Source organism: Pteronotus mesoamericanus, unplaced genomic scaffold, assembly GCF_021234165.1.
Source record: "Pteronotus mesoamericanus isolate MK-2021 breed Mesoamerican mustached bat unplaced genomic scaffold, CSHL_Meso_final scaffold_85, whole genome shotgun sequence".
NCBI classification, from domain to species: Eukaryota; Metazoa; Chordata; class Mammalia; order Chiroptera; family Mormoopidae; genus Pteronotus; species Pteronotus mesoamericanus.
In genome coordinates, this window is record NW_026555329.1 from 49,141,044 (window position 1) to 49,157,234 (window position 16,191).

Genomic DNA, 16,191 nt, shown 5'->3' on the forward strand with positions numbered 1-16,191 from the left:
GTCTTCTCTGTCTACCCTACTTAAAACTCTTTCATTTTTCATTTTTCTCATGGTCCTTACCATTTCTGACCCATTATATATTTATTTTGTATTGTTTCTTGCCTCTAACCACCACTAGGCATGTAAGCTCTAAGAGAGCATGGATTCTGTCTGGTTGATCTTTGTACTCCCATTGCCAATAATGTTACTAGTACACAGTAGACAACACTAAAAACTATTTATTAAATGAATAAAGAAATAATATAAATACATCTTTTTCTCTGAATCATTTGTTGAATGAATGAAATATATACTATTTCATAATTTTTAAATGAGATTAACATAAAAATTTGATATAAAATATAAACCTGAAGTTACTGTAAACTTATTGTCCATGTTGAAAGATAACACTTTCTTTTCTGGGAGTTTATTTGAAAATCCAGTCAATATACATATCCATTCTTATAGTTTTCTCAAGGTGAGAAATATCATCAGTATTTTATTTTCTGATGTTTTTAACATTAGACTCTGTTCAATGAGAAAATAAAAATAACCCAAAGTCAATATAAGTGCTGTAATACCCCAAATCACACGCCAATAATTCAGGCTTCTGAAACTTTTAATAAGTTTTCACATTTTAAATTATAGAAAAATACTCACTTTTACTTGAATCCAAATATGGATATTTATCTAAAGAAATTTCTATCTTCTAACTTCGTAATGATGAGTCATATTAACTTTCATATTTTACTGGATTAATGTTAAATATGTTAAATGTATTTAAAGCTATTTTAAAAAGTTGAAGCAGAAAATTTAAAGTTATGTCAAAGAAAAACTTTTTGATTTAAAAAGAAATGAAATAAACCTAACTCAAGGGGTGAAGAAGTTGTTTAAAAAAACGTCAACTGTTTTCAAACACTTCCATTTTGGTACAATAAATTTATACACAGCATTATTTAAATTTGAGAGTGTCAACAATACATTAGAAACCAAACATGTTAGTTCATAAAGGCACTCACCTACAACACCATTCAATACGACCTTCACCTTCACAACATTTTGACCAATGATTATCTGCCAAATTTTTCATTGCAACAGCATATTCACAAAGTGTTTCCTCATCCTCACAATGTTCTCGCCAGATCTTATCAAAATCTCCCACTAAAAACAAGGAAAAAAATAAATTAAGTTAACTGTACTTTTGGATCTCTACACACTTATCAGTTCCCAGTATTTTATAAAAAGCGGTTGATAGACGAGAGAGCAATGTAAGTTAGCAAGTTAAATATTTTTATTTATGCAGTTGATCTGGTTCTAAGCATATTGTACTTAAAACATTGTAATCCCAGTGCAAAAATGTTGCTAAAGAAATTACCTTGGAAGCTTCTCCAAAGTTTAAGTATTAGTAAAATGTTCTGAGTAAAAATTTTAGATTAACTATTTGGCCACTATATTACTTCCAGCTACTACTTTTTTGAAAAAAAAATTAAGTTATCACACTTAACATAATATATGAAATATCAATTTGAGTTCTGATAAAGAGAGGTATGAGAATGCCATGTCCAAATAAATGACCTTAACATAACTGTAAGGGTAAAAAAGAGCAAACAAAAGTTATCAAGGTGGCTTCATTTGATGTCCTTTGACATAAGACATATGTTCTCTTGCCACATGTTCAAATGTCATCAATTGTTTGGTGACAAAATAAACTTAAAAACATACATAGAATAACCAAATTTGGAGATGACTATTATATTCAAATTATTCCCTCAAATGAGACTATTATATTTTAGTATTTAAGTTTTTTAGCAAAAAAAAAAAAATAGTTCAACTAAAACAACACAACTATTCAAAATTTGAAAAACTTTTTTATTTTTAAGCACATGGTCCAAATAAATTGAAAATGAAACGAACAGCCTTCCAGTTTGACCTAATCAAGAAAAATAATTGTACAAACATACTTTCACGTGCACAGGTGAGTAAGTATCAGTCTCAGTCTTGCCCTGAACACTAATTTAAAATTCAATAGGAATAAAAAGTTTTCTTTTTTGAGGGGTTATGTTTTTGAAACAAAAATATTTCCTTTGATCACTAATATTTGTGTAGTGACAGGGTTCTCAATTTCTTATATAGCAGGCTGTCAATAATTGTCCACTAAAAACCAGAAGGTAAACAGAATTTTTCTAAATTCTCAAAGTTCTCAGTTTTGAAAAATATTTCAGATGCAGTTAAATTTATCACTCTCAATAGAGAACTGTAAGAAAAAGTTTCCGAAGCAAATATTTTGATTAATGATACTTTACAAAACTATGATGGTTTATAACACTATCACTGACTTTACTAATAAGATTTGACACCAAATGGCTCAATAAGGTATAGCAGCCTTTTAAAGGTGCTTTATCTTTTTGTTGGTAGATACTTTCAACTCTGAAAGGCCCTTTGTTTGACCTTGTAAGTTTCACCATCTTATAAAATATACATATTATAAATAAATACATCAATTTACTACATTTACTGGTAATAGGAGTCATTCAAACAAACGTTCTATTACCCAATGCATTTGGGAAAAGCTTATCTAACATTTAAACAGGTTTCCTTTCTATACAACTTCTTAGTTTAGATTCTACAGAAGGTACGGCTTAGGACAGGGGCCTGAATACAAGTAGTTTATATGGAAGAGAATCCTAGGAAACTGGAGTGAGGGAGTGGGAGAGTAAGACAAGGGAGTAGAAAATGCTGATACAGTATTACATTACTGAGGTTGCTGCTGTGAGCAACAGAGAAGCATATAGAAGGCCACTGGAATTGTTCACCTACAGGATGGGAGGCTGAAACATTTATCTATTAGTTAATATCCCCCATTAACTAAGGGTTAACAACATGCGTTTCTAGTATGTACTTAAGGACTGAATAAGGGAAAATCCACAGTGGGCTCCACCAATACTGAAGAAAAAGAGAAAGTAGTAAAGAAAGCAGCACATATTTAAAGCGAAACTTTGTCAAGGCTGTGTGGCTCTGAACTCACAGTGTCTGTCTATCACAACTGAGAACCAAGGGTATGTTATGTGGACCACCAAAGGCATCTATTACTATGTGACTGTATAACATGAAACTCAAGTTACTTTAGAATTATTCTACTAGCTATTAGATGCAAAGACAGCTGTAAATGAGATGCAAAGACAGCTGTAAATGAAACCTGCTGCCCTTTAGCTTTATAGAAGACTTCTAGCTTCTTACACTTAACAAATTCTCTTTAAATACAGTACATTTCTTTTTTACCTTTATTTCTGTTTACATTATTACAGTCACACCATTTTCCCCTATAAGTCTACTTCCAGCCAGCCCTTGCCTCCCTTTACTTCAGCTATCACCACAAAGTTGTCTCTGTCAATGGGATTATCTAATCCCTTCACCTCATTTCAAACAGGCCCTGCTCCCTCCTCCACTATGAAAGCTGGCAATCTGTTCCATGTATGCATGCCTCTGGATCTATTTTGATTCTTGGTTCTATTAGATTCCACATACAAGTGAGATTATATGGTATTTGTCTTTCTCTGACTGGCTTATTTCACTTAGCATAATGCTCTCCAGGTCCATCCACACTGTCACAAAACGTAAAATTGTCTTCTTCTTTTATGGCCACATAGTATTCTATTGTGCAAATGTACAACTTTTTATCCACTCATTTACTGATGGGCACTTTGGCTCTTTCCAGATCTTGGCTATTATAAACAGTGCTCCTAGGAAGATTGGGGTGCATATATTCTTTCTGATTAGTGTTTTGGGATTCTTAGGATATATTCCCAGAAGTGGGATTGTTGAGTCAAAAGGCGGGTACCATTTTTAATTATCTGATGAAACGCCGTATTGTTTTGTTCAGTGGCTGCACCAGTTTGCATTCCCTCCAACAGTGCATGAAGGATCCCTTTTCTCCGCATTTTCACCAGCACTTGTTTGCTGATTTATTGATGATAGCCATTCTGGAAGGTGTGTGGTGATATTTCATTGTGGTTTTAATGTGCATCTCTCTGATGATTAGTGACCTTGAGCATTTTTTCATATATCTATTGGCCATCTGTATGTCCTCTTTGAAGAAGTGTCCCTTCAGGTCCTTTGTCCTTTAATTGGATTACATTCCTGGTGTTAAGCTGTATAAGTTCTTTATATATTTTGAAAAATACACCCTTTTCAGAAGAATCATTGCCAAATATGTACTTCCATAGAGTGTGTTCCCTTTTCATTTGGTGATAGTTTCTTAAGCTGTGCAGTAACTTTTAAATTTGAAGTAGCCTCACTTGTTTCTTTTTTGTTTCCCTTGTCCTAGGAGATATATTGGCAAAAATATTGCTATGAGGCAGATATGAAATTACAATAGCCAAGTGCTGGAAGTAACCTAAGGGCTCTTGAGTACACGCGTGGATAAAACTATGGTACATTTACCAAATGGAATACTATGCAGCAGAAGGAAAGAAAGAACTACTACCCTTTGCTACAGCATGGATGGAACTGGAGAGCATTATGCCAAGTGAAATAAGCCAGGTGGTGAAAGACAAATACCATATGATCTCACCTGTAAGTGGAACCTAGCTAGCAAAGCAAGCAGGCAAAGAAAATATGACCAGCGACATTGAAAGAAAGAAACCGACAGTGGCGGGAGGGAGTGAAGGAGAAGGGGGTAGTGGGGAGGGGAAGGGGAAGGGTCAGATCAAGGAACAGGTGTGAAGGACACATGGACAAAGGCGAGGATGGAGAGGACGGAGGTAGGGAGGTAATGGAGAGTGGGGCAAGGGAGAGCGGTGGCGGGTAAATGGAGACAAATGTATTGGAACAATAAAAAAATTTTTAAAAAAAGAAATTGAAGATAATTTTGTATATCAATAATGAAATATCAGATGCAGAAATTAGTAAAAAATCGCATTTACTATAAAAACAAAAAAATAAAATACTTAGCAATAAACTTAAGCAAGGAGGTAAAAATACCTGTATTCAGAAAACTTTAGAACACTGAAGCAATTAAGGAGGAATGAAATAAATGGAAGCATATACTGTGTTCATGGATTAGAAGAATTAACATCATTAAAATGTCCATACTATCCAAAGCAATCTATAGAAACCTACAGATTCAACACAATCCCTATCAAAATACCAATGACATATTTCACATATATAGAACAAATATTTCAAAAATTTATATGGAACCATAAATGTCCCCAAATAGCCTCAGCAATGTTGAGAAAGAACAAAGTAGGAGTGTCACAACACCTGATGTCAAGTTATATTATAAGGCCACTCAAATCAAAAGTCTGGTACTGGCATAAGGACAGACACAAGGATCATGGACCAGAACAGAGAGCCCAGAAATAAACCCATCTCTCTATGGTCACTTAATATTTGACAAAGGGGACAGGAACATAAGAAAAATATATTGCTATGAGGCAGATATGAAATTTTATTACCTATGTTTTCTTCTATTTTATGGTTTCACAACTGACATTTAATTTTTTTATTCATTTTGAGTTTATTCTTGTGATGCTGTAAGTCGGTGGTCTACTTTCCTCTTCTTTTGCATGTACATGTCTCATTTTTTCAACACCATTTATTGAAGAGATTGTTTTTACTCCATTGTAAGCTCTTTCCCTTTTATCAAATATTAATTGATCATAAAGTCATGGGTTGATTTCCAGGCTCTCTATTCTGTTTCACTGATTTACAAGCCTGTTCTTATGCTAGCACCATGCTGTTTTGATTACAGTGGCCTTATACTATAGTTTTATATCAGGTATTGTGGTACCTCCAACTTTGTTCTTCTTTCTCAAGAATACTGAGGCTATTTGGGGTCTGATTTGGTTCCATATAACTTTCTGGAATATCTATTCCCGATCTGTGAAATATGCCATTGGCACCTTAGTAGGAAATGCATTGAATCTATAGATGGCTTTGGGTTGTATGGACATTTTAATATCAATTTTTCCAATCCATGAACATGGTATATGCTTCCATGCGTTTGTATCTTCTTCAATTTCTTTCTTCAGTGTCCCATAGTTTTGCAGTATAGATCTTTTATGTCCTTGGTTAAATTTATTTCAAGGTACCTTATTTTTGTTGTTGCTGTTGTTGCAATAGTAAATGGGATTTTTTTTTCTTTTTTAGTTTCTCTTTGTATTGTTCATCACTGGTGTATAAAAATGCCATCAATTTCTGAATATTAATTTTGGATCTTGCTACCTGGCTGACTTCATTTATTAAGACTAGTTTTTTGGAGGAGTCTTTAAGGTTTTCTATGTACGTGATGTTGCCTGTGATTAATGACAGCTTTATTTCCTCCTTTCCAATTTGGAAGACTTTTATTTCTTCTCATATTTTAATCAATGTGGCTAGGACTATGTTGAATAAGAGTGGTAAAAGCAGACATCCCTGTCTTTTTCCCAATCTAAGGAAAACATTTTCATTTTTGCCCTTGAGTATGATGCTGGCTGTAAGTTTTTCATATACGGCCTTTATTATATTGAGGCATGCTCCCTCTATTCCCACTTTGCTGAGTCTTTTTTATCATAAATGGGTGCTGGGTTTTATCAAATGCTTTTTATACATCTATTGATAGGACCATGTGATTTTTATCATTCATTTTACTTATGTAATATATAACATTTATTGATTTTGGAATATTATGCCATCTTTGAATCTCTGGATAAGTCTCACTTGATCATGATGTATGAACTTTTTAATGTACTGCTAGATCCAATTTGCTAATATTTTGTTGAGGATTTTAGTATGTTCAACAGCAGTGTTGACCTGTGATTTTTCTTCGTTGTGTCATTATCTGGTTTGAATTAGGATAACACTGGCCTCATAAAAAATAGCTTGAGTCTTCCCTATCCTTGAATATTTTGGAATAGTTTGAGAAGCATATTTGTTAGTTCTTTGAATGACTGGTAAAATTCACCTGGGTTGTCATCCAGTCAAGTACTTTTGTTTTCTGGGAGTTTTTTTTGTTTACAACTAATTTCATTAGTTCTAATCAGTCTATTCAGATTTTATGATTCTTAATAAACATCATTTATTATGTTTCCAGAAATGTGTCTATTTCACTGAGGTTCAATTTGTTACTATATAGTTGTTGACAATATTTTCTTACAATCCTTTGCATTTCTGTGTTGTCAGTTGTTACTTCTACTCTTTCATTTCTGATTCTATTTATTTGGGACAACTATCTTTTATCTTGATAAGTCAGTTTGTCAATCTCATTTACCTTTTTGAAGAACCAGCTCATTTTCATCGATCTTGTTATTTTTTAATAACTTGCTATTTTTTTCCCTTTATGTCACCTATTTCCACTGTGATCTTTATTATTTCCTTCATTCTACTTTCTTTGGGGTTCATCTGGTGTTGTTTTCCTAATTTTTTATGGGTAGGATTAGATTTGTTACTTGATATTTTTCTTGATTCTAGAGGTAGGCATGTAATGCTATGAACTTACATCTCAGGACTGCTTTTGCTGTGTCCCATAAATTTTGTGTTGTTGTATGTTCATTTTCATTTGTTTCCAGGTAATTTCTGAATTCTTCCTTGATCTCATTGGTAACCTATTCATTGTTTAATAACATGCTATTTAGCCTCCATATTTTTCAATGTTTTTGACTTTTTTAATGAAGTTGATTTCTAGTCTGATATCACTTTTATCTGAGAAAATGCTTCATATAATTTCAATTTTCTTGAATTTATTAAGACTTATTTTGTGTCATAACATGTGGTCTATCTTTGAGACTGATCCACATGTACTTGAAAGAATGTGTATTGTGCTACTTCAGGATGTGATATTCTATAAATACCCATTCAATCTAGTCTGTCATTTAAGGTTGCTGTTTCCTTGTTCATCTTTTGTCTGGAAAATCTCTTCATTGATAACAGTGGGATGTTAACATCCCCTACTATGATTGTATTGCTGTCAATATCTTCCTTTAAGTTCACCAAAATTTTTTGTTATCTTTTTAGGTTCTTCTACATTGGATAAATACATTTTTACAAGGTTTATATCCTTTTTGGGGGTTGATCCCTTTAGCATTATGTAGTTACTCTCTTGTTTCTTGTTAATGGCCTTTGTTTTGAAGTCTATTTTGTCAAGATATATGTATTGCTACCCGAGCTTTTTTCATTTCAAGTTGCACGGAATTTTTTTTTAACCATCTCTTCATTTTATGCCTCCTCTGTTCTTAGGTGGATCTCTTCTACACAGCATATATTAAGGGCATATTTTCTTATCCATTCAGCTACCCTATGTTTTTTGATTGGAACTTTCAACCCATTTACATTTATGGTTATTATTAATAGGTATTTGTCATTTTTTTATACCTATGTTCCTCTCTCTATATATCTTTTCTTCTTAAAGCAGTATCTATAACATTTCCTGCATTGCTGGTTTGGTGGCAATGAATTCATACATATGTATTATTATTATAATAATAATTATTATTAGTCTGGGAAGCGTCCTGTTTTGCCTCCACTTTTAAATGATAACATTGCTAGATATAGTTGTCTTAGTTGCTGATCCTTGTTTTTCATCATTTTAATACTTTACGCCAACCCCTTCTGGCTTGAACTGTTTCTGTTGAGAAATCAGCTGACAGACTTAAGGGAACTCCCTTGTAAGTAACTAACTGTCTCTCTCTTGCTGCCTTTAAGACTCTCCTTTTGTCTTTAACATTTGCCATTTTAATTATGATGTGCCTTGGTGTAGGTCTCTTCAGGTTCACCTTGTTTGGGACTCTCTATGCTTCTTGAACTTGCATGAATTTTTCCTTAAACAGGTTAGGGAAGTTTATGCCATTGTTTCTTCAATCAGGTTCTCTATCCCTTGCTCACTCTCTTCTTCCAGTACTCCTGTTATGTGGATGTTGTTACACTTGTTATTGTCCAAGAGATCCCTTTGACCCTCCTCATTTCTCTTAATTCTCTGTTCTCTTTCATGGTCTCTTTGAGTTGGTACTATAATCCTGTCCTCTAATTTACTGATTCAGTCCTCAGATTCATCCGATCTGCTATTGATTCCTTCCAGTGTATTCTTCATTTCAGATGGTTCTTCTTTATGGTTTCTATGTCCTTCTTAACACTTACTCTATCTTTAATTTCTCACTGAGATCATCCATTCTTCCCCTATGGTGCTTGGGCATTCTTATTACCATTATTTTAAACTCTGCATCTGGTACTTTGCTTCCATTTTGTCAATTTCTTTTAATTCTTTTCCTGGGGGTTTTTCTTGTTTTTTGTTTGGGATATTTTTCTGTGTCTCTCCATTTGCTCTCTGTGTGTTAAGTAGATCTGCTGTCTCCTAAAACTTGTTTTGATGGTTTTATGATAAAGGCATCTTGCTGGACTTAGCGGCACTATTTTCAAGATTATGTGATTTCCTTGTTCCTGGAATCTTTCTTATGTGTTATGTGCACCTACTGTTGTAGTTGAGTCTTGAATACTGTTGGTCATCTTGTGGGTGGCATTATCCCTCAGGCTGGGAGGCTGTAAGGGTAAACCTCAACCACCACGTATTAGATGCCATGCAGGGCTGCCCTCACAGGCAGGGTTGCTCCCGGCAGGGTCTGGTGCCTTCTGGAATACCCCTTTGGGTGTGCCATTTGTGTGGTTAGTTGGTTAGAGTTCTAGCGTGGCCTGAAGCCCACCACTGGTTGTATTGGTTCTGGGTCCACTAGAGTGGGGATCAGGTACAGGTCAGACATTGTGTGTACCTGGCCTTGGTCCACTTATCTGTAGCTACCATACAGTTCACTGATGTGTCTGTGTCTACTGGACCCTCCAGTGTGTGTGAAGTGCCAATCTGTGTAAATATGACAGTTTCTTCCTATTTAGAGCTAGGGGCAGATCTTTAAGAGGACCAAGGTTCCCTGAGGTTTACCTCCTCCACCTTTCAGCTACTCTGCCTCATCCTGAGTTTACTAGGTCTTCCTCCAGAGTCTGTAGATGAGACTAGGCTACTTGAGATAGGATTAATGGGTGCCCTACTTGTGGGTCACGTAGCCAGGCACTCAATGAGGGGAAAGTAGTCCCTATTTCAAGCTAAATCCCTCACTCTTTGACAGCATCTCCAACTCTAGGTCCCACATAGGGGCTCACTGCAGAACCAGCCATCCCCTTAAGCTCAGCTGGCCTGGGCTCAGGGTATAGATTAAAAAAGCACCCACTGAGGATAATGCCAGAAGAGGCTAAACTCTTCATCCTAGTCCCAGACAATAGCCTCCAAGGGTCTCAAGCTTTGAAAGTCCCAGTTGGGGAGCTGATCTTCCATCCTACATGGGACTGTGCCCAGTGCGGGTATCTGGGACTTCACAGGGCTGTTACTAAAGTTTCCAGTTAGGGTTGGTGCCCATAAACCTATAGGAGGAGGGCAGACACTTCTTCCCCTCCCTGGGGTAGCATGGGCTGAACTCGCCAGGGAGACTGAATTTGCTGCCCTGCAATGCAGCGATGCAGCAATGCAGCCCACACTCACCCATCTGGCTCCTGGACAGAAGCCTTCCCAGAGATACAGCTGACAATTACAGCCGTGAGTGGCTCCCTGGTGTGCTACCAAGCCAAGTAGGACAGGATCGAAAATCTCTGCCCTGTGCTGCACCCAGTCTCTACTCATGGTGGTCTCAGCTGGGTGGGGCCTAAAGTCCCCACTCCACAGGAACTATTAATCCAGCAGATCAGGTCAGGGCTGATAGTTCCAGCCCTGTGTAGCTCCTCTGTGCCTCTGAACTCAGCAGTAGGAATGGCTGAGTCAGGGGAAGAGCGTCAGGTATGCAGTCCATGTGGGTGAAGTAGTCTTGTTTCTCAAACCACACAGTTAAGTCACTGTCTAGGTATTCACTTAAAGCCTCCTCAGAAAGTAGAGGGCACCCTACAGTCACTGGTGGGTGAAGCCAGTACATCTCCCTATAGGACCTAAGTACAGCAATGTGGCCTCTCCAGCAGCTGGAGTTCAGACTGTGAATTCTCCAGGCTGGTGCTGTAACAATAGGAGCACTTTACTCTGGGAGGTATGCTCTGAGTAACATTTTGCTGTTATAACATCTACCACATTTTACCACATCTTCTCTGCTTCCTTTGATGCCACTACTTGCTCAAGTATTTTCAAAACAACTTATGATGTGGGCTCTAAAAAGCCAAATAGTTAAGGTTAACCAGTGCTCAATATACATATTCAGACTGCATATGAACACAAAAAAACGTTAAAACTTGATTCCAAGGATTTTTATTATCATTTAGTTATTAAGTCAACCAAGATTTTTTAAATTGTGTTATTTGAAAGGATAGTATTTTTTCATTATCAGAAGGAACTAAGAACTTTCTGAGGTCTGCATCAAAGTTATAAAGAGAACAAGAAATGTATTTAAGTTCAATCAATCAGAGCACTCAATAATTAACAATTAGCCTCATAATGATTCCAGTATATAGGTACTTGTAATGACTCTAAGTCATTGTTATAATTTATTTTCTTACCCATTATAGGCATCCTATAAAAATATGAATGTGTCCTACAGAAGAGAGAGAGAAAGAGAGGAGAGGAAAATGAGTACACTCTCCAATGAATACATACATTTTCCCTTTGCCCTAATAAAGAAAATTCTGAAGTTATTTTTAGAAAGCAAATTTAAAAATATATGTCCTACAGCCTAACTTTAAATTAATAGGTAATAAACATTTTACAGTCAAAATAAAATAATAAATTTAGATCAGTTATCATTTGTTTCAATACATAGTTTTGAGATCAGCTCAAAGCTCTGCCTAGTCTAAAAAACAGTCATCTAAGTGTTTTATAAAATTCTAAAACAAAGTACCTGTAACACAACTTCTATTTATTATAGCCTGTTTATTCAATTTGTCCAAACATTAATTTTAAAAACTAATTAATAATTTAAAACAAAAGTGATGCCAATCTAAAGTTGCCAAACCTAGTTCATATAGAAATCAATGAACCAAATTATTAAAAGCTTGGTCCCAATATCAAGATAATAACATAACTGTTTCTAAATTCATCTTCACAAACATATGTTAAACTAACGAATAAATATGAGCTACTTCCTATGAACAGAGAGTTATAACTAGGAATAAATTAATAGCAATTCAGAAGACAGAGTTCCATTTTTAATAATTGTATGAATAGTTGAAGATATTATACTTTGACTGCAACTGTCTTTGTTAAGTACCAAGTATGGTGAAATAAGTAAGGAGTTATTCATTTTTCCTCTTAATAAACTCAAGGAAAGCTGTATTTACAGGTCTAAACTCTAGTGAATCAATGGAATCCCTATGTTCTTCTTTATAAATTAACCTCTCTCCTGACATCTGGTACAGCAAATTTCTTTCCTTCAAAACATAACTGAGAGAATTGAAGATGGCTGCAGAGTAGGAGGAAGCTACGCTCACCTGCTCCTAGTGCCAAACTAGATTTACAGCTAAATTACAGATCAATCAACCTGAATAGCAGCAACTGAAGGCTAGCTGAACTGAAATACTGTTAAGGATTTACCAAAAAAGGCACAAAGAGACAGATAATAAGTGCAGAGAGTGGAAAGGGATGGCCCCCACAACCACAAACAATGACTGAGAAGCTGGAGTCATATCTCACAGCAAACCCCTGCCCCCAGGAGCATGAGGTATCAACCCCACACAGGGATTCCCCAACACGGAGCAACAGGGATAGGAAGAGGAGCCTGCACTGCATCTGGTGATGAAAGTCAGTGGTGATTCAGTCCACCAAGGAGAGAAGATATTCAATTTGAGACCCAGAAGCCACCTTCCCAGAGTCCAGCACTCCTATTTTTACAGCACCAACCAGGAGGGTGTACTGCTGGGTCCCCAAACTACTGGCGACATCACTCTGCTGTGCTTGAGTCCTGCAGAGGGAGGGCCCAGCAGGGACTTTGAGGAACCTTTTTTTCTGGAGAAACTCTTGGCAAAGATTGAGAACTGTGTAACTCTGGAAAGAGGACCATTCTTCCCAAACTCAAGAGCACTGCTGACGCCACAACCTCTCATACCTGTGGATTCATTTGGTCTACCCTTCCACTCCCTGTGGACTCATCCTACTGAGTTCAGTCTCACAGGGTGATCAGAGTGCTGTGCAGAGTTGGGACATCAGAGTGCATCTCCCAGGGAGGCTTTTATGCTGGAACCAAAGGGACGAGTGCTGGGCTGTGTGGCTACATCGCAGGTGCAAGGCTGGGGGGAAGGGGCAATCATATCTACCCTCCGGACTCAGCCCATACTATTCCTCCAATGGAAGAATCGTATGACTGGATTTTCCCACAGCTGAACCCTCCTTCACTACTCTGCTGAGCTAAGTCCAGAGGGAGTTTCTGAGGGCTGCACTTGCTCAGTAAGGGGAAGAAGTGCTTGCTGCCCTCCTACAGGCTTTCTAGCACCACCCCCATCAAGAGACTGATGGGATCTGCACGCCCAAGTCCTGGTGGCCCTGCCGAGCTCATCTCCACAGGATGAAGGGAGTGCTGCTCAGAGGGGAGACGTTCAGATTGCAACTCTGGAGGTTTCTGCCTGGGAAAGGGAGGGAATGCTTCCCGCACTCCTGTGGACTCAGATGGTACTACCCTCATCAGAAAGACAGTGTAGCTGATAGGTGGAGGTGGACATCAGGGAGTCTTAAAACTTTTATAGATCTCTCCTCAGCTCTAAGATGGAGGAAGCTGACTGTATAGACACTGGCCTCTCCCAGACTCACCCAGGCCCAGTAGGTGCAGCCATATGCAGTCAATAGCATGGTAGTCCAGACAGGGAACCCAAGAACAGTTACACACAATGTCTGCCATCAACCTGTACCTGAACCCTGCCCAAGTGGACTGAGAAGCAACACAACCCGTGGTGGGCTTCAGACCACACCAGAGCTTGACCCAACTAGCCACAATTGCAGCACACCAAAATGGGAGTTCTCGCAGGCACTAGACCCTGCTGGGAACAATTCCACCTCTGGGGGCAGCCCCAGCGTAGCAACTCATACATGGTAATCAAGGTTTATCCTTAGAGTCAGTCTGCCTGAAGCATTAACTCCACCTACAAGAGGGCAAACAGCTTTCAAGATTCAACTAAAACAGGAGACTGCACATAACCCACAAGAAACATTCCTGGAGCACAACCTGAGGTGGTATAAAAGATTGTGCCACTGAGCCCAAAAAGACACCAACATCATAAAGCTACCTTAAAAAGTTTGGAAGTCACAGCAGATTTGTATAATACATAGCGAAAAAAATGGACAAAGAAATATGCTCCAAATAAAAGTATAAGTAAATTACATTAAAAGAATTAAACAAAATGGAAGCAACCAAGATACTAGATGCAGGGTTTAAATCAACGATTAGAAAGATGCTCCAGTACTTTAGGGGAAGAACAGATGTTCTCAGTAAGAACCTAAAGAGACAGTAAGCATTAAAAGGACACAGAAACAAAAAACAAACAAACAAACAAAAGAGTCAGAAATAAATACAATACCAGCAATGAAGAATATTCTAGAAAGACTCAAAAGCAAGGTAAAGGAAGCAGAGGACTGAAGCGGTGATTTAGAGGACAAGATAGCAGTAAACACCCAAGCAGAGCATCAAAATGAAAGAATTTTTTTTTTAAACAAAGAAAATCTATGGGACCTGCAGACAGTGTCAAGTGTAACAACATCCACACGAGACAGGTACTAGAAGAGAGTGAGCAATGGACAGAGAACTTGTTTGAAGAAATAATGGCTGAAAACTTTCCTAACCTGGGAAGAGAAAGTCATACAAGTTCAGAAGCACAAAGAGGTCCAATCTAGATGAACCCAAAGAAGCCAACACAAAGACACATAATCAAAATGGCAAAAATTAAACATAAAGCGAGACTCTTAAAAGTAGCAAGAGGGAGACAGTTACCTACAAAGGAGCTCCTATAAGGCTGCAAGCTGATTTCTTAACAGAAACACTTTAGGCCAGAAGAAACTGGCATGAAATATTCAAAGTGATGAAAAGCAAGAACATATAACCAAGTCTACTCTCTCCAGCAAAGCTGTTATTTAAAATCAAAAGTGAAATAAAGAGCTTCCCAGGTGAAAACAATACAACCAAAGTAGTATAGGAAGAAATGTTAGAGTCTGCTTTAAGAAGAAAGAAAAAGAAAAATAGAGAGAGAAAGTTAGCCATACAGAATAAAATGGCAATAAATAATCTTAAATGTAAATGATTTTATGCGCCAGTCAAAAGACATAGGGTAGCTGAATGGATAAAATATGACCCATATATATCCTGTCTACTGGAGACCTATTTCAGAACAAACGATGAACAGACTGAAAAGTGAAGAGACAGAAAAAATATACACCATGCAAATGCAAACCAAAAAAAAGCTGGGGTAGCAATACTTATATCAAACAAAACAGATTCCAAAACAAAGCCATAACAAAAAGCAATCAAGGTCACTACATAATAATACTAAAGGGATCGATCCAACAAAAGAATGTAACATATAATGAAATCTTGGCATACATTAAGAGAGACATCAAGAGAAAAACTTTCATAGTAGAGGATTTTAAACACTCAGTAGGGGTTTTAACATCCCTCTGACATCAATGGATTGATCTTCCAGACAAAAAATAAACAAGGCCACAGTGACATTACAGGACCTAAATGGTGGGATGGATTTAATTGATATTTAAAGAACACTTCTTCCCAAAGCAGCAGAATATACATTCTCTGCAAGTGCACAGTGACCATTCTGATAGGTAGACCACATGTTAGAAAGCATACTAAGTCTTAATAAATTCAAGAAGATTGAAATCTTATCAAGTATCTTCTCTCACCACAGTGGTATGAAACTAGAAATCAATTACAATTTAAAAAAATAAGTAACACTCAAACACATGGAAGCTAAATAACATGTTATTAAGCAATGAATGGGTTAATGAGATAAAAAAAGAAATTAAAAGTCACTTGGAAACAAATGAAAATTAACACAAAATAATCCAAAATCTATGGAACACAACAAAAGCAGTAAGGAGAGGGAAAATAATAATCCAATCTTACACATAAAATAAACAGAAGAACAACAGACAAGCCCAGAGCAACTAGAAGGAATCAATCAAGATTACAGAAGAAAGGAATGATATAGAAAATTTAAAAATAATACAAAAGATCAAGGAAACCAAGAACTGGTTCTTTGAAAAAATAAACAAGATTGGCAAACCTT

At 36.8% G+C, this 16,191-nt stretch overlaps 1 protein-coding gene across 1 annotated transcript in view; it reads right to left on the reverse strand.

Moving 5' to 3' along the window:
* Positions 1-16,191, reverse strand: part of BMT2 (base methyltransferase of 25S rRNA 2 homolog) — a 199,318-nt gene that overhangs the window by 170,847 nt on the left and 12,280 nt on the right. The window contains exon 2 of the mRNA XM_054563946.1: positions 999-1,140. Coding sequence (XP_054419921.1) covers positions 999-1,140 — 142 coding nt within the window. The remainder of the gene's footprint in view (positions 1-998; positions 1,141-16,191) is intronic.